The sequence below is a fragment of the Dasypus novemcinctus genome, chromosome 14 (assembly GCF_030445035.2).
Source record: "Dasypus novemcinctus isolate mDasNov1 chromosome 14, mDasNov1.1.hap2, whole genome shotgun sequence".
Lineage (NCBI taxonomy): Eukaryota > Metazoa > Chordata > Mammalia > Cingulata > Dasypodidae > Dasypus > Dasypus novemcinctus.
The window spans coordinates 108,521,060-108,544,710 of NC_080686.1; the positions used below are offsets into that span (position 1 = coordinate 108,521,060).

The 23,651-nt window shown below is 64.8% G+C and overlaps 1 protein-coding gene across 1 annotated transcript; it reads right to left on the reverse strand.

Moving 5' to 3' along the window:
* Positions 1-7,054: 7,054 nt before the first annotated feature.
* Positions 7,055-22,394, reverse strand: EPPK1 (epiplakin 1). Its single transcript, XM_058276147.1, is given in 3 exon segments — positions 7,055-11,904; positions 11,906-16,263; positions 22,358-22,394. Coding segments are annotated over 2 exon segments (8,745 nt in total). The 5' UTR covers positions 16,217-16,263; positions 22,358-22,394; the 3' UTR covers positions 7,055-7,470.
* Positions 22,395-23,651: the final 1,257 nt, after the last annotated feature.

Genomic DNA, 23,651 nt, shown 5'->3' on the forward strand with positions numbered 1-23,651 from the left:
GACAGACCCGTGAGGACAGGGACCGGAGGAGCTGCCCACTGCACTCAGAGTCGGCTTTGGGGGGGCCAGGCCCTGTGGGGGAGGGCCCCGATTCTCTGTGCGGGTGTGTGGGTTTTGGAAATGGCCTGCAGCAGTCCAGAGCGCAGCTCCGATGCCCCAAGGCTCGGGGTGGAGAAGGGCTGGAAGCCCCCCCTCCCCTGCAGGTCCAGTGAGGAACACTGGGGCGGGACCGCGGGGCAGGAGGAGGGCGGAGTCCAGGGGTGTTGTGTGTGCGGAGAGGTTTGGGGGGGCTGGGGATTGACGTCCAGGACCCGTGGTTTTGTCGCACTAGAAAACTCCGCATAGCTTAAATATTGAGGCACGTCCGAGCCTTCCTGTCCAAGGGTTAAGAATTACACAGATGCCTTTATATGGTTAAAAAATTTTTTAAAATTGGAAACGCTTAATGACTCAAATTGCTGAGCCTGGCTGGTTTAGCCAGACCCACTATCGTGGCGGCCGCTCTGAACAGGTCTGACCCTGCTCGCGGTTACGCACAGCTTAGCCTGGCCTGGTGCTCCCGCCTCTGTTGGAGATTCTGACCTCTACTCGGTACTTGGCTGCCCCAGGACCTCGACCCCTGCTGGGGATTCGAACTCCCCCTGGCTTGGTCCCCCCCCACCGCCTTAGCCCCTTCCTGTTTGTTAACGAGGCGCCTGTGTCTGGCTCATTACCCACCCGCGTCCGGTGGTGGAAAGTACTGGAATCTCCGCAGTCGGGAGGCTGATCTGAGACTGTCGGTTGCCGTCCCCGCGGGCTTCCCAGCCTCGCTCGGTGTGTCCGTCTGTCCAGCGGGACCACCGGCCGCCTCAGGTGGGGATGCCCACCAGCCAACGCAGCCAGGGGCCGCCACGGGGTCTCACGAGGAGCAGGGCGCGTGCGGGGCCCCAGGCCAAGCGCAGGGGCGCGGGAGGGGCTGGCCTCGGCGCCAGGTGAGGGCTCCGAGGCCTCCACCAGCCGCCCTGGTAGGGCCGCGGCTCCCCTCCGGGCCCGCCCCTCCCGCAGGCGCCTCCCAGCACGCCTGGGCCTGGGGAGACCCCCGCGCGGGGGCGGGGATCGGCTCGGGCGCCTCCGGTAAGGCCGCCCACGAGTGCCAGCTCCCCGGAGGGCTGTGGCGAGCGCGTGGGGGGCCGTGGAGAGAACGAGACGCTGGAGGAAAGCGCGAGCCCGAGGAGGCGGCCGAGGCCACGCGGGGCGCTGCGTCCCAGGCGCAACCCGGCCGGCGCCTGCCCTCCTCCCCGGGGGCCTGGGCCAGCGCCGGGAAGCGGTGCCGCGCCTCCCGCCACAGGCCCGCCGAGCCCCGCTCCCCGGCCCGGGACCGCCGCCCGCCGCTCGCCCGCACCCGGGAGGCCGCTGCGCGCTCAGGTCGGCGCGGGGAGCGGGGCTGCGCGGCGCGCCCCTGGCGAGCGCGCGCGGGTGTGCACGTGCGCTGCGGCGCACGCGTGCTGCGTCCTGCCTCCGAGGGCCGGTGTGCTCGCAAGCTCGGTGGGAAATTATCCCCTGCTTCAGCTATTATCGGTTGTTTCAGAAGACGGTCCAGGAGGGCGGCAGGGTCCCTAGCCGTGGGTGGGCCCGGCGCGCAGCAACGCCCGCCGGGTCGCCGGCCCCCCGGGCCTGCAAGTCGCAGTGAGAGGGCCGTGACCGGTCCTGCTGGAACTATTTAGACATCTTGTTTTCAGTCATTTCAAAGCCTTGTCTAAAAGATTTCAGAAAGATCCACCTGCAAAAGACCGCTAGAAACAGTAAAGAGGAAGCTGTTTTCTGAGCCGGGCATCTTGCTGCAAAGTATGACTTTGAACACGAAAAGCTGGATATTAACTGGTTTTCCTTTTTTTTTTTTTTTTGGATTCTTCCTATATCAATCCTAATTTTCTTCCAGCTATAAGGATGCCTTTGGACTGACTGGAAGAAAATCTTAAGGGCAGATGGGGAAAAAAGCACATGAAAGTTAAAACTAACCCAAAAAAACACCAGAAAACCCTCTGCACCTCGCACTGCATCGCCAGCAGGGGCATTTTTGAACACTTAGGTGCTCTACAGGCATCTTTTTATTTGTATTAACAACCACTGTTGAGTTAGGTGCCATTATTATGCCCATTTTCAAAGAAGAAACTGAAGCACATTTAAGTTAAGTAACTTGCAAGAGTATGCAGTCATTAAGGAGAAGTGAGAGGATTTGAATGCAGGGTTTTGATCCCAGAGCATCTAACCTAAATCTAGACGTTGCAGCAAGGATCCGAGTATCCTAGCTTGTCTCTGGGTGGGCTTATCGGGGCCCTCCCACACTAGCTGCAGTCAGTTCAGACACTGCTTCTCCACCTCCAGAGGTGCTGGCTCTATCCAGCCCCCGGGACGCCAGGCACCTGTATTTTTGGAGTGCTCGCTGTGGGAGTCGAACAGAACAGCCCCAGGGGAGGACAGGGCATGGCAGATGCCACGAAGTGGCTGGCATGAGCGCGATGGCTGAGTGCAGGCTTGGAGCTGGGCGCTTGTGGGTTTCCGTATGGGCTACAGGGCCCTGGGACAGCTAACCAAGTCGGGAAACGGGTTCTTGCCCAATTTCTGAGCCTCCCGGGGCTGGCCAAGATGCAGTAAGCTCACGCCAGCCTTACTAAAACCCCTGGGCGGAATACCAAAGAAACTCCTGGAAGACTCTGCAAAGCTAACAAGAGCAGTTGAGCTGGGGAGGGAGCCGGCAGTCCAGAGGTGAGTTCAGGGGGCGTGCTTGGCCGTGCTCTCTCTCTGGTCCGTCCACCACCGTGCAGCAGGCATGGAGTGCGGCGTCTCCGACAGGAAACCCTGCTTCCTCCGCCAAGCCAGAGAGAAATCACTGTCCCTGCTCTCTCACAGCCCTGCTGAGCCCTTGTGGAGGGGCTTCGTGGGAACCAAGACCCTGCGAGAGAACCCATTTCTGGGCCAGGGGGTGCCTGTGGGCCCCGAGTGGGGCCCAGCCCTCTCCCACTTTCTTTTCTCTTGCCCTTTGCCTTGAGCAGGGCTCTCATTGTACACAATTGTGCACAGGGAGTGAAAACTCTGAAAAACTCTGGCTTTTTCAGTGGAGGGCCAGGAAAAGGAGTCCATGGGAGGCAGAGTGTAGGGGAAGTTTCAGAGAGGAGGGCGCTGGGGACGCGCCAGGCTTGTGGCCGGCTGAGCAGCGCGTGGCTGGGAGGACCGCACGGCACGGGAGAGCTCTGAGAGCGCAGCCCCAAGAACCAGGTCCGCATCCAAGCGCAGGCTGGCTGGCCAGACATCAGCGTTTTCCAGAGGACGTCAGCATCCCAGGGTCTCACAAGACAACAGCCACAATATCCAGGATACAACCCAAAACTACTCAAAGACAAGGAACTAGGGAACTCTGACCAAGTCTCAAGGGCAAAGACAATTGACAGGTACCGATCCCAAACTACCGCGGATGTTGGGATTCTCAAAGACATTAAAACAGCAATTTTAACCATGGCCCGTGAAGGGAAGGGGCACAGTCTAGAAATCAAAGGAAAGATGGATATTCTCAGCAAAAAAAAAAAAAAAAAAAATAGAATATATAGAAAGGACCCCATGAAATGTTAGGAGAGAAAAATACAATACCTGAATTAAAAATTCACAGAATGGCTCAATAGCAAAACAGAGATTGTAGAGAAAACAGTAAGCTTGAAAATAGATGTAGAGAAATAATCCAATCTGAAAAACAGATAAAAAATACTTTCTAAACAATGAATAGACCCCTCGAGTCCTGTGGGATGATATCAAAAGCACTAATATTCCTGCTATTGGAGTCTCAGAAGGGTAGGAGAAATGGAGCCGTACAAAGTGTATGTGAAGATGGCTGAACACGTCCGAAATTTGGGGAAAGGCATACATTTACAGAGTCAAGCTCAGTAGATCCCTGTATTAGTAGCCAAAGGGGTGCTGATGCAAAATACCAGAAATTGGTTGGTTTTTATAAAGGGTATCTATCTGGGGTAGGAGCTTACAGACACCAGGCCATAAAGCATAAGTTATTTCCCTCCCAAAGTCTATTTTCACAAGTTGGACCAAGGTGGCTGCCGACGTCTGCCAGGGTTCAGGCTTCCTGGGTGCCTCCCTTCCAGGGTCTTGCCTCTGTCCAGGCTCGGGGCCAGCTGTAGACTCCTAGGCAAACTGCTTGTTTGTCTTTCTGGGGCTTTCTCTCTTTGCTCATGACCAAGATCCTCAGTGTGCTTACTTCCCGGTGCTCCAGCTCAAGACTCCAGCATGAAAAACTCCAACAATTCCTCTGCTATGCCGTGTAGTTTTATCTACCAAGGGAGCAGGGACTCAACCTCCTACTGACGTGGCCCAATCAAAGCCCTAATCATAATTTAATCACACCCAGGTACAGACCAGTTTACCAACATAATCCAATATCTATTTTGGAATTCATAAACCATATCAAACTGCTACAGTCACAAACTGGATAAACTCAGAGGAAACTATGTTCAGGAATATCATAAGCAAACTTATGAAAACGGAGGTAACACAAAAATCTTGAAAGCGGCCACCGAAAAATGACACATTACATACAGAAGAACAAGAATTGAATTTAGTGAAGATTTATCACCCAAAACTGTGAATGAAAGAAGACAATAGGATAACGTTTAAAAATTGCTGAACAGAACTGTCAATCAGAAGTCCATATCCACCAGAAATAGTCTTCGGTAATGAAGGAAAAATAAAGATATTCTCAGATGAAGAGAAACTGGGAAAATTCATCACCATCAGACCTGCTCTAAAAGAAATACTAACAGAAGTTCTGCAGGCTGAAGGCAAATGATACCTGAGGAGACTGGGAATTTCAAGAATGTAGGAGGAACAACAGAAATGGTAAGTACCTAAATAAGCATAATACACCATTTTTCTCTTCTTAAGTTGTTTAAATTATCTATTCCTGTTGAAAGCATAATTCTAGGGTAGGGTTTCCTATGTATGCAGATGTAATATATATGACACATAAACAGGGGAGGGAAAAGAGGCCTATATGGATGTAAATAAAAAAACTTTAAGCAGACAATAAAGTTAGGTGTATACTATAATCTTTAGAGCAACTTCTAAAATTCCCATGAAGAGACAGCCAAAAAACCAATATATTAAAATGGAATAATAAAAATATTCAAAAATTCCAAAATAAGATAGGGAAAAGGAAATAAAGGAACAAAAAAGTGGGGAAAAAGGAAAACAAGTAATAAATCCAACATACCAATAATTACATTAAATGCAAATGGTCTAAATACAACTATTTAAACAGACTGTCAGGTTGGACTCAACCCAATTATGTGCTTTCTTTGAGAAACTTATTTCACATATAAATTCAGAACAGGTTAAAGAACAGAATGGAAAAAGAAGTAGCAATGTAAACCCTCACCAAGAAGAGTAACTCCTGCCTGGGTATCGAAGTGATGATTTATGTGAAGTACCTGCCTCGTATTATGCACGGCGCTTGTTTGTGACTTCAGCTCATTTGTCTCCCCCTCCATACATTTTCTTTAACACAAAATGTGGCCCCCACTCCCATCACATGGCAATACTCTCCTTGTCTTTCCAGGTTGTACCTGTGAGCTGTCCCCCCCCCCCATAAATCCCAGCCTGCACCCCCCACCCTAGCCTCTATCGCGTGACGGCTCACACGTGGTCAGTGTGTAGTTTCATGTGCGTGAGATCCCAAGGAGGGCCAAAGGGGATCCCAGGCAGGGACAGCAAGTCCAGCCAAAGTGTCCCCAGCAGGTGGCAGGCGAGAGCCCATTGCTGACCAAAGGGAAAAGCCACAGAGGATGCCGCGCCTGCTGCAAGGCTTACTGTACGGAGGCGAGGACGTGGCCCGGAGTGCCGGCTTCCAGAGCGCGTGGGGGGCCCCGCGAGTCTGTGTGGGGAGGGGGTCGGACTTGCTGCAGGGCTCCAGGGGCCGGCAGATGTGGCTGCCAGGCTGGGTCGAGGAAGAACTTGCTGACGGACAGAGAGGTCTGGCCTCCGCGGCGCCCCCTCGGGAGATGGGGAGATGCCAAGAGGCGGTGAGGAAACCTGACCCCCGAGGAAGCAGAGTGCACACAGCCACTAGGCTGGTGCCCACAGAGCACACTCACGTGCTTAGGAGACCACGTCCAAGAGCTCAGGCAGGCGCCAAGCGCCTGGGACGCGTTTCCGGTACTCACGGACCAGGCTGCGTCCCTGGCCTGAGCCTCCAGGAGCTCAACAAGGAACGTGGCTTTGAGACAACTCAGAAAAGCTCCAGAGGAAGCCCACAGGGCCCCTCGGCTTTGTCAGCCAGTGGGCTTGTTGGACGGTGGGGCCAGCTGTGAACTGCCAGGAGAGGAGCTGTCCCTGGGGAGAGCCCCACCTTAAACAGCACATGCCGAGACCCTCGCCCTTCTTGTGGGGGAAAGTGCCAAGCGCCCAGATGTCCGCGCTCAGCGAGACAGCCTCTCGAGGACTGCGTGGAGGCGGCTGCTCTGCCCAGGCCCTTCTCACCCGGAGTGGACAACAGGGAGGAGGACATCGGGCTTTCTGGAGAGGGAAGGGTCCTGCTGGGCCTTGAAGAGAATCGGGATGTGCGTGACACGAGCTGGACATTCTGAGACGGGGCTCAATATGGCCCCAGATTTTATACTGCTCCGTGGCCTTGATTGATCTCTTATCTAGACATATAGGAGATAACATTTCATGGATGAGCCTTCAAAAATCTAAACACCTCTCTGGGGAGCGGATGTGGCTCAGTGGTTGAGCTCTGGCTTCTCACACACGAGGCCCTGGGTTCAATTCCCGACCCCAGTACCTCAAAAAAGAAAAAAAAAACATAATAATTAAACACCTCTCTGGAAAAAGCCTGCTAATGCCATACCTCCAGGTGAGAAGGGACACACCAAACAAGGCAACTAGAAACCAGGAAAAAGTCTAGTCACGCCTTCTCCTGAACACAGGACAGGAACTAATGCAGGTGGAGGTGGCCCACATCCAGCACAGCCACGAGCCATTACCTGAAGGAAATGAGTCCATGCTCACAACAAAATTTCATAATTGAAAGGAATATAATTAATACATTTGGGAGAATGACATTTCAGTCTGATGTGCCATAGGCTCTAGAGAAACAGTGCCAGAGGAAATGCAGTATTTCTGAAATAGGATCACCTGCAAATTTCCCATGAAGTTAAAAAACAACAATGGCGAGAAATGTTGGGTACAAACAGCTGAGACACACGGGGCAAGGGGGAGAAGGAGAAAGACCATACTGGGGGCAAATGGGAAAAACAGCCCAAGCTACTGAGAAAGAAAGAAATAGAAGGTGACTTAGGAAGCTTTAAAAATGGCAACTTGAGATATTCAAAGCAAAAAATAATGGGAGAGAGAACAGAAGAAAAACTGGAGCAATCTGAAAAAACAGGTAAGATGATTTATAAGACTAGAAAAAATGAAAAGCAGCACCAGTCACACCTTCGAGAGGGAAAGAAGTAAGAGCCCCGTCTCGGGGTCGCGCACGCAGCGTTCCAAAAGCTGCAGGTAGGTGAGGTTCTCGTGCGTGTTGGGGTCGAAGAAGCCCTTGGTGTCATCCGAGGGGTCCGACAGGACGCGGCTCATGTCCTCGTCGAAGTAGCCGCGCTGGTAGGCCACCTCCACGGGCAGGCGGTGGCTGTGCACGGGGTCGATGACGCCGCCCGTGGCGATCTGCGCCTCCAGCAGGCGGATGCCGTGCTCGCGCACGATCAGCTCCTTCTTCATGGCCTGGAAGAGGGAGACCTGGCCCCCGGTGTAGGGGTCGGTGTAGCCGGTGACGGCGCGCTCGGCCGCCAGCAGCTTGTCGCGGAGCTCGCCGCCCACCACGCCCGCGGCCACGGCCTCCTCCACGGACAGCCGGCGGTTCTGCACGGGGTCGATGACGAAGCCGGTGGCCGCCTGCGCCTCGAGCAGCACCAGGGCGGTGCCCGGCCGCAGCAGGCCCTTCCCCATGGCCTGGTAGATGCTCAGCGGCTCGCGCCGCCCCGGCACGTCGCGGACGGGTGCCAGCACGCCGGCGATGCAGCCCGTGCCCTCCAGGTAGCGCCTGACCGAGGCCATCTGCGTCACCTCCTGCGCGGTCTTGGTGCCCTGGGCCAGCGCCCGCAGGGTCTCGGCGTCCAGCACCCGGGAGGTGGTCAGCTCGGACACCGACACCTGGCGCCGCAGGCCGGGGAAGGACACGCGGCTCAGCCTCTGCTCGGCCTCCTCGACGACGCGGCTGAGGGTGGCCACGAGGGCGGGCAGGGCCAGGGCGCCCGCCGCGTGCTGGGCCAGCAGCTCGTCCCGGCGCGCCCGGCTCAGGTAGGAGGAGACCAGGATGTCCCACACGGACACGGGCCGGCCCTGGAGGGGCCCAGCCCGCACCTCCATGGTGGCCGCACGCAGGGCCTGCTCCTGGTGGCGCCGGGCGGCCGCGGCCTCGGGCTCGGGCTCGGGCCCCGCGTCGCGCTCGAGGTGCCCCTGCGGCTCGTGCTCGGGGGTCCCGGGCTCCCCGGGCCCGCCCCGCGCCCGCTCGGCCTCCTCCACGAGGGCGGTCAGCCTGGCGGTCAGGGCGGGCAGGCTCAGCGCCCCTGAGCTGAACTGGGCCAGCAGCTGCTCGCGGGCGGCGCCGGGCACGTAGCCCGAGACCAGGACGTCCCACACGGGCACGGGGCCGCCCCGGAAGCGGCCCACCCGCACCTCCATGGTGGCCCCCCGCAGCGCGCCCTGCGGGTCCCCGGCGGCCAGCAGCGCGGCCAGGGCGCCGCCCACCCCCTGCGCGGTCAGGGCGCCCTCCCGGTATCTCCGCAGCACGTCCTGCCGCTGGCTCTCGCCGACCTCGCCGAGGAACAGCAGCTCCCACACCGAGAGGCTCTGGCCGCGCAGGGCGCCCGCCTCCAGCGTCACGCGGGCGTCCCGCAGGCCGCGGCGCAGCTCCTCGCTCAGCCGGTGCACGGCCGAGTCCGCGGCCGCCAGCTGCAGCATGAGCAGCCCCGTGGCGGGGTCGCGCACGCACCTGCGCAGCAACTGCAGGTAGGTGAGGTTCTCGTGCGTGTTGGGGTCGAAGAAGCCCTTGGTGTCGTCCGAGGGGTCCGACAGGACGCGGCTCATGTCCTCGTCGAAGTAGCCGCGCTGGTAGGCCACCTCCACGGGCAGGCGGTGGCTGTGCACGGGGTCGATGACGCCGCCCGTGGCGATCTGCGCCTCCAGCAGGCGCACGCCGTGCTCGCGCACGATCAGCTCCTTCTTCATGGCCTGGAAGAGGGAGACCTGGCCCCCGGTGTAGGGGTCGGTGTAGCCGGTGACGGCGCGCTCGGCCGCCAGCAGCTTGTCGCGGAGCTCGCCGCCCACCACGCCCGCGGCCACGGCCTCCTCCACGGACAGCCGGCGGTTCTGCACGGGGTCGATGACGAAGCCGGTGGCCGCCTGCGCCTCGAGCAGCACCAGGGCGGTGCCCGGCCGCAGCAGGCCCTTCCACATGGCCTGGTAGATGCTCAGCGGCTCGCGCCGCCCCGGCTCGTCCCGGACGGGCGCCAGCACGCCGGCGATGCAGCCCGTGCCCTCCAGGTAGCGCTGGACGGCTGTGTTTTTCTCCATGGCTTCCACTGTGGTTTCCCCTCTCTCTAGGTCTTCCAGCATCTTCTTGGTGATGATTTCTGACTGGAAAAGCTCAGAGGCGGTGATTTTCCTTCTGAGTCCTCTAAACCATAGCGGTTTGCTGCTCTTTTCCTTTGCTTCGATCATTTCTAAGATCGTCTCGACCACCTGCCTGAGAGCCTGTGTCGTGTCTCTTCTGTACTGATGCACTAGCTCGTGCTTCTTCTCCTCCGTCACGTACTCGGAGTTCAGCAGCTCCCACACCGTCTGCCTCTGGCCTGCCAACCTCCCCTTGGAGATCTGCACCCACTCCGCTTCCAGGGCCTTCCTAGTGTCCCCGTCGATGTCCTCGCTGCCCCTTTTCTCCTTGTCCAGCGGGAACAGGGTCCAGCCCGTCTCCTCCACCACCCTGCCCCTCTGCTGCAGCTCCCGGTACGTGGCCCTCTCCTGCGTGTTGGGGTCCAGGAACCTTTTGTTCACGTGCTTCTCATCGGAGACCAGTGCGTATGTGGCCTCGTCCAAGCAGCCACGCCGGTAGGCCGTGTCCAGGGGCAGCCGGTGGCCGTGCCGGGGGTCCATGACACCCCCCGTGGCCACCTGCACCTCGAGAAACCTCAGCGCGTCCTCCCTTCTGACTAATCTCTGCTGCATGGCCTGGAAGAGTGAGACTGTGGCCCCCGTGGCTGGGTCGGCGTACCCTCTGGCCGCCTTCTCGGCGTTCAGGAGCCTCTCCCGAAGCTCCTCGCCCACCAGGCCGGTGGCCACGGCCTCGTCCACAGTCAGCCTCTGCTGGCCATGGGGGTCCAGCACGAAGCCCGTGGCCGCCTGCGCCTCCAGCAGCTGAGCCGCGACGCTGGTGGAGATGAGCCCTCTGCAGCTGGCCTCGTAGAGGCCCATCGCCTCCTGCCCGGGGGGCACCATCACCCCCGCCAGGCAGCCGCTGCCCTCCAGGTACGCCCTCACGTGCTGGCGCTTGCGGAGGGCGTGTGCCTCGCTCGGCTCACGCAGGAGCGCGTCCAGAGTGTTCTTATCAATGATTCCGGAGTTGAACAGCTCTGCAGCCGTCACCTGCCCTCGGATCCCTGCCACCCAGAGGCCTCGGCTTCGCTCCTCCGTTTCTTCCACGGTTGTGGTGACAACGGCCAGCAGGCTCTCCAGGCTCAGGCTTCCAGCTCGGTATTGCTGCACGAGCTCCTGCTTCCTCTCCTCTGGGAAGTACTGGGAAGACAGCAGGTCCCAAACAGACACTGTCTGTCCAGCAAACAGCCCCACATGCATGTGGGCCGTCTTTGCTCGCAGGGCCGCTCTCGTGGCTTCGTCGATGTAAGCATAGGTTTCTCCTTTCTTCACAATCTGCAACATGTACAGTCCCGTCTCAGGGTCGCGCACGCAGCGCTCCAGCAGCTGCAGGTAGGTGAGGTTCTCGTGTGTGTTGGGGTCGAAGAAGCCCTTGGTGTCGTCTGAGGGGTCCGACAGGACACGGCTCATGTCCTCGTCGAAGTAGCCACGCTGGTAGGCCACCTCCACGGGCAGGCGGTGGCTGTGCACGGGGTCGATGATGCCGCCCGTGGCGATCTGCGCCTCCAGCAGGCGCACGCCATGCTCGCGCACAATGAGGTCCTTTTTCATGGCCTGGAAGAGGGAGATCTGCTCCCCGGTGTAGGGGTCGGTGTAGCCGGTGACGGCGCGCTCGGCCGCCAGCAGCTTTGTGTAAGTGTCCTTGCCAAACATCCCCGCAGAGAACGCCTCCTCCACGGTCAGCTTCTGGTTCTGCACGGGGTCGATGACGAAGCCGGTGGCCGCCTGGGCCTCGAGCAGCACCAGGGCGGTGCCCGGCCGCAGCAGGTGCCTGCGAAGCGCCTCGGGGATCCCCATCCGCTCTCCCGTAGCCCGGACGAGGACTCCGGCGATGAAGTTGGCCCCTTCCAGGGAGCGCCGCACGCTCTCCATGCGCGTCACCTCCTGCACGGTCGTCTTTCCCAGGCTCAGGGCGTCCAGCGTCTTCTTGTCGATGAGCCGGGACCGGAACAGGTCATGGGCTGACACCTGCTTCCGCAGCCCTCGGAAGGTGGCCTGCGGGGGCTGCACGTCCGCCGCCTCCACGAGGACGGACACGGTGTGCGCCACCTGCTGCAGCGCTGCCGCCCGGCCCGCGCAGCACAGCGCCAGCAGCTCCCTCCGCTTGTCGGCGCTGAGGTCCCCGGAGCACAGCAGCTCCCACGCGGACACCACCTGCCCTCCGAGCCTACCCGCGCCCACGGGCACTCTCAGGGCCCTCAGCGCTGCAGCCCGTGTGCTCGTCCACGTCGAGCACGGCGTCCTGGCTGAGCGGGAGGAGCCACTGGCCCGAGGCAGGGTCCGGCACGCACCGCTCCTTGAGCTGCTGGTAGGTCACCTGCTCCCGTGCATTGGGGTCGAAGAAGAACTTGGCGTCCGCGTCCGTCGAGGTCAGCGCCCGGCTGGTCTGCTCGTCCAGGAGGCCGAGCCTGCAGGCGGCGGCCAAGGGCAGGTGCACGTGGTGGACCGGGTCCACCACACCCCCCGCAGACAGCTGCGCCTGCAGGAGGGGGAGGCCCTCGTCCCGCGGCACCAGCCCCTTCTCCATGGCCTGCCACAGCGAGAGGGTGCCCCCCGAGTAGGGGTCCACGTGCCCGGACACGGCCCGCTCGGCCTGCCACAGCTGCTCGCGCAACACGCCGCCCACCAGGCCAGCCTGCACTGCGCTGTCCACCGAGAGCCTCCGGTTGGTCATGGGGTCAATGAGGGCGCCGCAGGCCACCTGGGCCTCCAGCAGCCTGTGCCCCAGGCCCGCGGGCAGCAGGCCGTCCTGCATGGCCTGGCCAATGCTCACCTTGGCGCCCGATGGCTGCAGTAGCACCCCGGCCACGCAGCCGGAGCCCCAGAGGCAGGCCTTCACCGCGGGCTGTGCGGCCACCTCGCCGGGTGACCGCCGGCCCTGGGCCAGCGCCGCCAGCGTCTCCTGGGTGATGACACCCGCGTCCAGCAGCCAGACGGCAGGCACCTCACCGCGCGGCCCAGGCACGGTGACGCGGGCCCGGGCCAGGAGCTCCGCGCCCTGCACGCGCTCCAGCACGGCTGCCCGCAGCTGCTGCGCGTCCGTCCTGCCGGCCCTGTAGTCCTCCAGGAAGCCCCGGCGCTGCTCCTCGGTGAGGTGGCAGGAGCCGACCAGGTCCCAGAGCGACGTGCCGTCCTCGGCCCCCGGCATGGCCCGCAGGGCCTCCTGCACCTGCTCGTCCGTGGGCACGGCGGGGGCGCTTTCCGGCAGGGGCAGCAGGCGGAGGCCAGAGTCCTCGTCGCGCAGACACTGCTCGAGGAGCTGGGCGTAGCTGGTGCGGCCACGGCCATCCAGGCTGGGGAGGGCCTGGGGGGCGCCGGCCAGGGCAGCCTCTGTCTCGCGGTCGATGCAGCCACGCTGGGCGGCCACGGGCGCGGGCAGATGCAGGTGGCTGGCGGGGTCGATGACCCCTCCTGTGGCCACCTGGGCCTCCAGGAGGCGGGTAGCCTGCTCCGCCGGGACGAGCCCCCTCTTCATGGCCTGGAACAGGGGCACCCGCCGCCCCGAGAAGGGGTCTCTGAAGCCCACGACAGCACCCTCGGCCCACCGCAGCCTGCTGCACAGCTCTGGCCCCACCAGCCCCCGGCGCACGGCCTCGTCCACGGACAGGGGGTCCCGGCTGCACGGGTCGAGGAGGGCGCCAGTGGCCGCCTGGGCCTCCAGCAGGGCCACGGCTGTGCCAGGGTCCAGCAGCTTCTGCTCCATGGCCTGGTAGAGGCTGAGCCGCCGGCTGGAGGGCTGAAGCAGCACGCCGCCCACGGCCCCCGTACCCTGCAGGTGCCTGCGCACGGCGTCCATGGCGAGCAGCTCCTCCGGGCGCACTTCCCCCACCAGCACCCGGTCCAACAGCCCTTGGTCGATGACCTCGGCCTCCAGGAGCTGGTGGAGGGGGACCCGGCCGCGCAGCGCGGGCAGAGTGACGTCGGCCCACCGCCCGGCCTCCCGCTCCAGCAGCTGCACCACCTGCTCTGCGGTGAGCTCACGCCGCTGGTATTGCCGGAGCAGCTGCCGGCGCCGCTCCTCGCTGAAATACTCCGAGTTGATCAGCTCCCACGCGGAGACGCGCCGTCCCCGGAAGCGGCTGTGCCGCACGGACAGCAGCAGGCCCTGCAGCGCCTGTCGGGCGGCGCCGTCCACGAGCTGGGGCTGCGCACGGCCGAGTGGCAGCATGAGCAGCCCCGTCTCGGGGTCGGTGACGCAGCGCTCCAGCAGCTGCAGGTAGGTGAGGTTCTCGTGCGTGTTGGGGTCAAAGAAGCCCTTGGTGTCGTCCGAGGGGTCCGACAGGACGCGGCTCATGTCCTCGTCGAAGTAGCCACGCTGGTAGGCCACCTCCACGGGCAGGCGGTGGCTGTGCACGGGGTCGATGACGCCGCCCGTGGCGATCTGCGCCTCCAGCAGGCGGATGCCGTGCTCGCGCACGATCAGCTCCTTCTTCATGGCCTGGAAGAGGGAGACCTGGCCCCCGGTGTAGGGGTCGGTGTAGCCGGTGACGGCGCGCTCGGCCGCCAGCAGCTTCGCGTACACCTCGGGCCCGATGGCGCCGGCCCTCAGCGCCTCCTCCACCGTGTACCTCTTGTTCTCTTTCGGGTCGATGATGAAGCCGGTGGCCGCCTGCGCCTCCAGGAGGACGAGGGCCGTGCCTGGGCGCAGGAGCCCCCTCCTGCGGGCCTCGTAGACGCCGAGCCGCTCCTGGCTGTCGGGCAGCAGCAGGCCCGCGACGCTGCCCGTGCCCTGCAGGAACCTCCGCACGGAGTCCAGGCGCCCCACGTCGCGCGCTGTCGTCTCCCCGCGCGCCAGCCGTTCGTACACGTCCCGGTCGATGATCTTCGATTCCAGCAGCTCTCCCGGTGCCACCGCGTCCCTCAGGCCGGCGAAGGTGACCCTGGCGGTGGCCTCCGCCTGCTCGACGGCGGCCCTCAGCTGGGCGGCCAGCTCCTCCTCCGAGAGGACGCCCTCCCGGTGCTGCTGGGCCAGGGCCGCGCGCCGCTCCGCGGGGACCGCCTCGGAGAAGAGCAGCTCCCAGAGCGGCACAGCCCGGCCCCGGAACTTGCCCGCGGAGACGGCGGTCGTGGCCGCGGTCAGCGCCTGCCGGGTGCCGTGCTCGATGAACGCAGACTCACGGGCACCCTCCCCGAGGGGCAGGAAGGCGAGTCCTGTGTCCGGGTCGGTGACGCAGCGGGCCAGCAGCTGCCCGAAGCCGAGGCTCTCCCGCGTGCTGGGGTCCAAGAAGCCGCGGGCGTGCGAGAGGCAGCGCTGCGTCTCGGGGTCCAGGCAGCCAAGGCGGAGGGCGGCCTCCAGGGGCAGCCGGAGCCGGCGGACCGGGCACACCAGCCCCCCGGTGGCCAGCTGGGCGTCCAGCAGCCGCAGCGCCAGCGGCCGGTCCACCAGCCCCTTCTCCATGGCCTGGAAGAGGGGGATGTGGGTGCCACTGAAAGGGTCCAGGTAGCCAGTTAGCGCCTGCTCTGCCAGCAGGAGCGGCCCGTGGAGCTCTGGGCCCACCAGGCCTGCCTTGACCGCCTCGTCCACACCCAGCCGCCGACCCGTGGCCGGGTCCACCAGGGTGCCCGTGGCGGCCTGGGCCTCCAGCAGGTGCAGCGCGGTGCCCGCCGGGAGCAGGTGCTCGGCGCTCGCGTGGAAGAGGCTCTTCTTGTGGCCAGCGGGCAGCAGCACCACCCCCGCCACGCCGCCGGTGCCCTCCAAGTAGCGCCGCACCTCGGCGCGTGCGGCCACGTCGGGCACAGCCAGCCTGCCCTCCTGCAGGTGCTGGGCTGTCCCCTCGTCCAGGACGCCAGCCTCCAGCAGCTCCGCTGCGCTCACGGCGCCACACAGGCTGCGGAAGGTGGACTTTAGGGGCAGCAGGGCCAGGCCCGAGCCGGGGGCCTCCACGCACCTGCGCAGCAGCTCGCCGTAGGGCAGCCGCTCCAGCGTGTTGGGATCGTGGAAGCCCAGGGAGCCGGGCTCGGGCGCCGACAGGCTGCGCCACGTCTCACGGTCCAGGAGGCCCAGATCGCAGGCCGCCTCGGGGGCCACACGCACGCCCCGCGCGGGGTCCACCAGGCCGCCCGTGGCCAGCTGGGCCTCCAGCCAGCGGCGCCCCAGCGCCCCGTCCACCACCTCCTTCCCGATGGCCTGGAAGAGGGGCAGCTTCGCGCCCCCGTAGGGGTCGGGGTAGCCGGCGACCGCGCGCTCGGCGGCCAGCAGCTTCTCCTTCAGCTCCAGCCCCGCCAGCCCCTGCCGCAGGGCCTCGGGCACGGGCAGCAGCTGGGCGCGGGCCGGCTCCACGACGCCCCCGGTGGCCGCCTGCGCCTCCAGCAGCGCCTGCCCGAGCCCCGGGGGAAGCAGGCCATGCTGGACGGCGGCGTAGACGCCCAGGACCTGGCCAGAGGCCGCCACCTGCACCCCGGCGATGCTGCGGATCCCGGAGGGGGCGCCGGCCCCCGGCACGGCCTGCCCGGCCCCGGAGACGCCGGCTGGCTCAGCACTGCTGCTGACCGGGAGCTCTGGAGGGGAGCAGTGGTCGCTCATCTTGCCACTGGTCTGTAGGATGTGCCCAAAGCCGCTCTGTGCACTCCCTGGAGGGACGAAAGGGCCGTCAGGGCGCAGCCACCACCCAGCACCCGGCCGCCCGCCGGCCCGCCCCATGGTCCCCATTTCCACCCACTCAGGTGGCCTTGGCCTGCATGGAGCCACCAGCACCCCGACTTGCCCAGCTCCAAACTTGCCCAGCACCTGTACTTGCCTGGTCCCCGACTTGCCCAGCTCTTGTACTTGACCAGCTCCCCCTGATTTGCCCAGCTCTCCGCAATTTGCCCAGCACCCCATGACTTGCCCAGCTCCCTGACTTGCCCAGCTCCTGTACTTGACCAGTTCCCCCTGATTTGCCCAGCTCTCTGCGACTTGCCCATTGCCCCGACTTGCCCAGCACCAATTTGCCCAGTACCGATTTGCCCAGCTCCCCCAATTTGCCCAGCAACCCCCGATTTGTCCAGCTCCTCCCGACTTGTCCAGCTCCCCGACTTGCCCAGCTGCCTCTCCAAGCACCCTGGCAAGGCCCTGCCCCGGAAGCCAGTGTGCGCCCAGCGTGGAGCCCCATTGGGCACAGGGCAGCCCCTCCCCGGCTCTCGGGGGGGGGCTGTCCCCTTCAGCTGGCCCGGCCACCACCCCGGCAGCGCCTTGCCCAGCCTCCTCCCGCAGGGCCCCCCAGGGCGCCCCCACCCAGCACCTCCAGCGCCGGGACGACCTCCTCAGGGGTCCCCTGAGCCCCAAGACGCCGGGTGGGTGTCGAGGACACCGCGACAGAAGGCCACAGAGTGGGGGCTTGACGCCACCGACGTCCTCTTGAAGGCGCAAGTCCAGCACCCGGGGGGGGGTGCCCGGGGCTCCCCCGCCCATCCTCCTCTGCACCTCCTTATCACAGGGCTGGGCCCCCCCACGTCCGGGGGGAGTTTGACGCATGGCGCCTACCAAGGCCCTGTTTCCAAATACGGCCACCTGCGCGGGCTCTGGGGTGACGCCCCAGACTGTCAGCCCCCACCCACGGTTTGGGAGCCGCCCTGCGCAGCCCTGCCCCCAGCTCGGCCTCTGCTGAGAGCAGCCCCCTTCCTGCCTTCCTCGTGCCACCACCCCCCCGCCCCAGGCCAGGGGAGACCCTGCGGTGCGGAGGGACCGTGCGGCCAGAGGGCTCCTGAGGACGTCGGCCTCGGGTTGGGGGGCCCCCCGAGTGCCAGGAGCAGGGGCGGCCCCTGCGAGCCCCCGCCCCCTCGCCAGCTTGGCCTGGGCAGTCCTGCGTCCCGCGCGCCATGGCTGCTCCTCACGACCGGCATGTCCTGGGCCACGGTGCAGGCAGGGCCCCAGTCAGACGGCGCAGGGGGCACAGCACCCATGTTCCAGAGGGCACCCCTGCCGATCGCCTGGAAGGCAAGGAGGTGCTGAGCCCGGGAGACGCCGGGCAGGCAGGGCTGAGGCCCAAGGTCGGCCCAAAGGAGCAGGGGCCCCGCAGGGTGGAGGCCGAGAGGCGCCCCGAGAACGAAGGCCGCACCCCGAGCGGCAGGGGCGCTGTGGGCGGGTGACGCCACTCCTTCCCGGAGCCGCGTGTGCCTGCCCATCCGCACTTCCACCACGCACGGCCCTGGGGGGCCCGTGGCCCTCAGAGCCCCCACCCCATGCAGCCACGAGGCCCTGGGTGACAGGGCCCCCTCCCCAGGCATCCCTGTGCCCCCCAGGTGCACCTCCTGTGGCCAGCCTGCTTCTCAGACGTGGGGACGGTCGTGCCACGAGGGTGGGGGAAGGCAGCCCCTGAGAGGGGCCGGGGCTGGCCGTGACCTGGTCTGGGGGCGGAGAGCGCGAGGCCCGGCTCGGGGAAGCCAGCTGGAGCGGGTGGCTGGGCACGAGAAGACGGGGCACGAGAAGCCGGGCGGGGCCAGGGGGATGGCGGCCGGCGTGGCTGGTGGGCTCACGCGTCCTGATCTCAAGGCTACGCCGCTGAGCAGCATGCACCTGCACCACGGAGGAGGACGGGACTGGACACGAACCCCCAGGCCAGCGGCCATCGCCTCTCGACAAGGGGTCTCTTCAACGCGTGGTTCTGGGGCAGCCGGAGACCCTCATGCAGAAGGTGCAGCAGGACCCTGTCTCTCACCACGTACAAAACTTAATTCCCAAGCGCTCAAGCACCTAAGTGTAAGGCTGAGAGTATAAAACTCTTAAAAGAAAACGGGGAAAGAGCTTAAAAGAAAACGGGGAAAGAGCTTAAAAGAAAACGGGGAAAGAGCTTCGGAACTGGATTAGGCAATGGACTTCTACATTTTACATCAAAAGCACGAGGAACCAAAGAAGCAAAATAAAATAGACTTCACCAAAATGAAAAACATTTGTGCATCGAAGGATATTATCGAGAAAGGGAAAAGACAACCCACTGAATGGGAGAAAATATTTGGAAGCCAAATATCTGATAAGGGTTTAACCAGACTGTATAAAAGATTCCTACAACTCCACAGCAAAATGACAAAACAACCCAGTTAAAAAATGGCCCAAGGATTTGAGTAGACCTTTATCCAAAGAAGATATTCAAATGGCAACAGCGTTAGCCCTTAGAGAAATGCAAATTAAAGCAAAATGCAAGTTTGAGACACGGCTCCACCAAGGTGGCTGCTACTTTAAATGGAAAATAACAAAGCCGGAGGGGGAGCAGGTGCCCACAGCAGGTGGGAGGTGAAACGGTCAGCGCAGACAAGGCTGGCGGCTCCTAAAGTTATGTGTGGAATTACCATGTGCCCTGGCAATTTCTCTCCTGGGCATGTACCCCAAAGCCCCAAGCAGGGACTTGGACGGCTGTCTACACAGATGCCCATCGCAGCAGCAGTCACAAGAGCCAGAAAGGGGGCGATGGCCGCCGACAGGTGGGGAAACAGAGTGTGGCCGTCCACACAGCGGGACGTTACTCGCTGTAGGAAGACGTGATGGCGAGGAAAAGAAGCCGGATGCACAGGACAGAGGTCATGTGATTTCTCAGATGAAATACTTAGAACACGCAAGTCCTTCGAGACAGAGGGCAGAAGAGGGCAACCAGGGGTGAGTGCTAGAAGAGTAGACGTCTTGGCCTGGGTTGATGAAAACAGGCCTGGAAATAGAGAGAGGTGGAACTTACGCAGTACAGCCAATGCTCCTCGTGTCCCAGAGCCGCTTACGACGGCTAGTCATTTTATGTGACATATATTTGACCACAACTAAAAGAAGTATATTATTTTTCAAAAACCAGAAAGGCCCCGCGTGAAAACCAGGGGAAGAGGAGAGGCACCAAGTTGGGCGAATCTGCCAGGCTATGGGATAGAATATTCTGGAATGGGCCCAGGAGTTGGACAAACACGAGAGTGGAGTGGCTTCTGGACACCTGCAGAGGGCAGTGGCCCCGCCGAGGGAGGCTGGAGTGGACGCTGCCCGGCAGGACCAGCGGGGGTGCTCGGTGGTGCCCTCTGCAGGCCAGGCTGGCAGTGGGCAAGCGGGCGAGGGGAGGGCGGCCCAGCCTCGAAGCAGCAGGCGAGGGCCAGCCAGCAGCAGGCAGAGGGGCGGCCCGGCCGCCGGCCCCGAGCCCATTGCCAGACCAGAGGCCACTGGACGGGGGGCCGCCTCTCCGAGAGACCCCGCCCCACCACGGCCAGGGCCGCGGGGAGGGCACCAGAGGGGGGCTCCTGACACTTGCAGACCCATGAGGCACCCTGACAAGTGGGTATGTGCAAGCCGGGTGGAGGGCCCGGAGCAGGACGGGGCCCCCCGGAAGTCCGGGCAGCTGTGACGGGGGAAGGGGCTGCTGGCTCAGGGCCAGACCCAGGGGAGGTGTCCTGACCCAGGCCCTGGGGGCGAGGGCAAGACCGGGACCCCTGCCCCAAAAGCCAGGTCCTCTCCAGAGAGCAGCTCTGAGAAACTGTCAAGACCCCGACAGCCAGCCTGGCCGTGGGCTCAGCGTGGCCACACAGTCGTTAGCGGGGGTCTAGCAGACCCCCCCCAGACCTGAGGTCAGCTCTGAACCGTGACCTCGACATGGTACTGTGTCCCCAAGGGAGAACACGTGTCCGGAGCCAGGGGTGGGAGGAATGACCCCTCCCTCCTGGTGACCTGCTGGGGACCCGGAGCTCAGCCCTGGAACTCCAGCTGTGCCCCTGGACAGGGGACGTGTCTGCGCAGCACGGCCAGGTCCCAGCGGACAAGTGCCCACGGCTGCTTCCAGGCACTCCGGCCTTGCAGGGACCAATGGTGAGAAGGAGAGGTGCCAGCCTGGCCACCAGGAGGGGGGCTTGCGGCCAGCCTGGCCTGAGCAGGGTGCAGGGCGCAGGCCCAGGCACCGACCCTTGGAGATAAGGCGGCAGGAGGAGGGCGGGAACGGTCCGGCAGGAGCCTGTGTGGGCCGCCCGCAGGAACTTCCAGGAAGAGGCCGGCCCTGGAGGAACTGGACCCACGGGCGGGGCGGGGCCGCAGGCTGCAGGACCAGCAGATGCCTGCTCGCCAGGGCCGCGGAGGCGGCGCTCAGGCCGGCGAGCCCTTGCCCAGTCCTGGCCCTCTTCCCCTATTGCGCGGCCCTTCTGGGCTCCCCATGCAGGCCTCTGGCCTCACTTCCGAGGCTCTGTGCCCCCCCAAGGGAGCCGGGCACCCCCCAAGGAGCCATGAGCCCCCCGAGGGAGCCGGGCAACCCCCAAGGAGCCATGAGCCCCCCAAGGAGCCATGAACCCCCCGAGGGGCCGTGAACCCCCCGAGGGAGCCATGAACCCCCCGAGGGAGTCGGGCAACCCCCAAGGAGCCATGAGCCCCCCGAGGGACCGTGAACCCCCCGAGGGAGCCATGAACCCCCCGAGGGAGCCGGGCACCCCCCGAGGGAGCCATGAACCCCCCGAGGGAGCCAGGTACCCCCCGAGGAGCCATGAGCCCCCCGAGGGGCCATGAACCCCCTGAGAGAGCCGTGCACCCGGCCCCGCCCCGCGACCGGTCGGGCGCCATGTGAGAGGGCTGCTGGGGTGCCAGGGCCATGTGCCTGTCTGGGACTCCTGCGAGGGTGGCCTGGTGGGCACAGCCTTGGGCACCGCCACCTGGACCCCGGGCAGCAGCTGCGGCCGGTGGCTCGAGTTACCTGGACAGGGGGCGATGCCCTGGCTGAGTGCAGGAGGGAACGGAGAGCAGTTCAGGGCGGCAGGCGAGGGGTACCCACCTGCCCCGGCTGCAGAGTGTCCCGGAGCCCCTGGCTGGATGGAAGGATGGGGCTGCGCAGGGGCCGCACTGGAGGGGTGTGGGTGGCTCTCACGGGGTGGCCCGTCTGGAGGGGAAGGGTAGTTTCGAGAGCAGGAAGCCGGGAGCCAATTGTCACAGAAACCTGAGCGGTGGGGGGCGGGGCCGTGGGGGAGGGGCGGGGCGGAGCAGATCCTGGGCCTGGGAGGGACAAGGGGAGGCCCTCCCTGCAGCCCCCCAGGGGCCCCGAAGGTCCCAGGCCGCCGGGCCCCACACAGGGAGGCCCTCCTTGGCCTCGGTCCCTCTGTGCCCGGAGCGCCACCCCCTGCACCCTGCCCTACTGGGCAGAGGTCAGCGCCCGCCAGGCCGGCAGGTGCAGGGGGAGGAAGCAGGCTGGGGTGGGGCGGCCCCTCCTTGCCCCTGCCCCTGCCCCCTCCTGCCCCTGCCCCTGCCCCCTGCAGGGCCTGGAGGAGGGGGGCGGCCCCCCGCCGGGACAGGCCGGGTTCCCGCTGGGGCCCCAGAGCCTCCCAACCGCGCCCGCGAGGGCGGCCTCCGCCCAATTTGTCAGCCTGATTGCCCGCGCCGCCCTGGCCCGTGGGGGGTGCCCCGACGGGGGCGAGGGCGGGCAGGGGACCCAGGGAGCAGCCCGACCTGCAGGGCCGCGCCCAGGGTGCCGCACCCGACTTGCCGGGAATGCGCGGGCAGGTGAGCGCCCCCCCCCCCCGGCGCCCCGGCCGCCTCTCCCACGCCAGGCGGGAGCTCCGCGCCCCCGCCCGCGCCCCGCGCCCCGCGCCCTGCGCCCCGGAGCGCAGCGGGGTCCCCCTCCCGCCAGAGCTGCAAGGGCCCCGGCGGCCCCGCGGGAGCTGCCGCGCCGCCCACCCCCCGGGTCTCGCGCTGACCGCTCTGGGGGTCGCGGTTTCGCTCCGTGGCCGCTCCCCGCCCGGCGTCGCCCACCTGCCCGCACGGCGCCCGCGCTCGGTCCGCAGTCTCGCCTGGGTCCGCACGTTCCCGCTCGCCCGCGCGAGGGATTTAAATCCGCGCCGAGGCCCCGCCCCCAGCGGCCCCGCCCTCAGCTGGGGGGGGGGGCGGGCGCGGCCAGGTATGCGGCGGCCAGGTATGCGGCGTGCGCGGGGAGCGGGGGCCCTGGACCGTGGGAGCCGGGCCCGAGCCAAGTGCCCGCGCGGTTTCTCCACCCGGAGCCCCACTTTACTGCGCGAGAGCGGAGCCAAAGGGCCTTGCGGGGGCCCCGCACCCCCTCCGGCTCGCTGCACGCGGGGTCCCGGCTCCGTGTCCGGGGGCTCAGTTCCCGCGTCCTCAGGGGCTCCCCTCGCAGGGCCCCTCCGTGACCTTGACCTCGTGGGCGCTGAGGGCGTGGGTCTCCAGGGGTTCGCCGCCCTGGGCGGGGCGGCCTCACCTGCAGGCTCCAGCCTGGGCCAGGAGGGACCCTCCTGGACAGGGCCCCCAGGGGCCCCTCCTCTGTCCCCAGTGCTGGAGGCTCCCTGGGTCAGGCCCCGCCCCCCCAGCCCTCACCTCTGTCCGGCTGTTCCTGACCAGGGGCTCATCCAGTGCGACTCGGCCTCCCACCCTCCCGTGGGCCACAGCCAGGCCCCGCACAGGTGGATGGGGGCGCTGGGGAGGGGCGTCCCTCAGCTCCGTGCCCCGCTCCCACCTGCTCGCAGAGGCTCCCCGGATGCGGGGCAGGCCTCTGGCCGCCTGTGAGCGCGTTCCCATCGATGTCCACCACGCTGGCCATGTCACGTGGCCGCTGCAGAGCCCTGCCCCGACAGAGCGGGCGCTCTCTCGGGTCCACGTCCCCCGCGGCGCAGCCCGAACACGTCCAGCCCAGCCCTGCCCACTAGGTGCTGAGATGTGGCCGAGCGGGCTGTGCGTGGCCTCCCGGCCGTGGCTTGAGCCTGGAGCACCCTCTGCAGCCGTTTCTTGTGCCTGAGCCGTCGCAGGCAGCGCCCCCGCCAGGCCACACGCTCCAGGTGAGCACCAGGTGTGTGCCGTGGGAAAGAGGTGCCAGTGGCCGGGGCTGCCCCTCCAGCACGCCCGGCGTGGGGCGGGGAGCCTGCCCACCCCTCACCTCCTCCAGGTGCGGGCAGCCCGCGTGTCCCCGCCCTGCCCCGGCTCCAGCCACTCCCGAGGGCCCCAGCGGCCACCCTGGCTCTTTCCCTGGGCGCATCCTCCTGCGGCTCAGCTCCCTGGGGTGGTCCCCACCCGTGGTGGCCTCCAGCTCCCCTGGCCA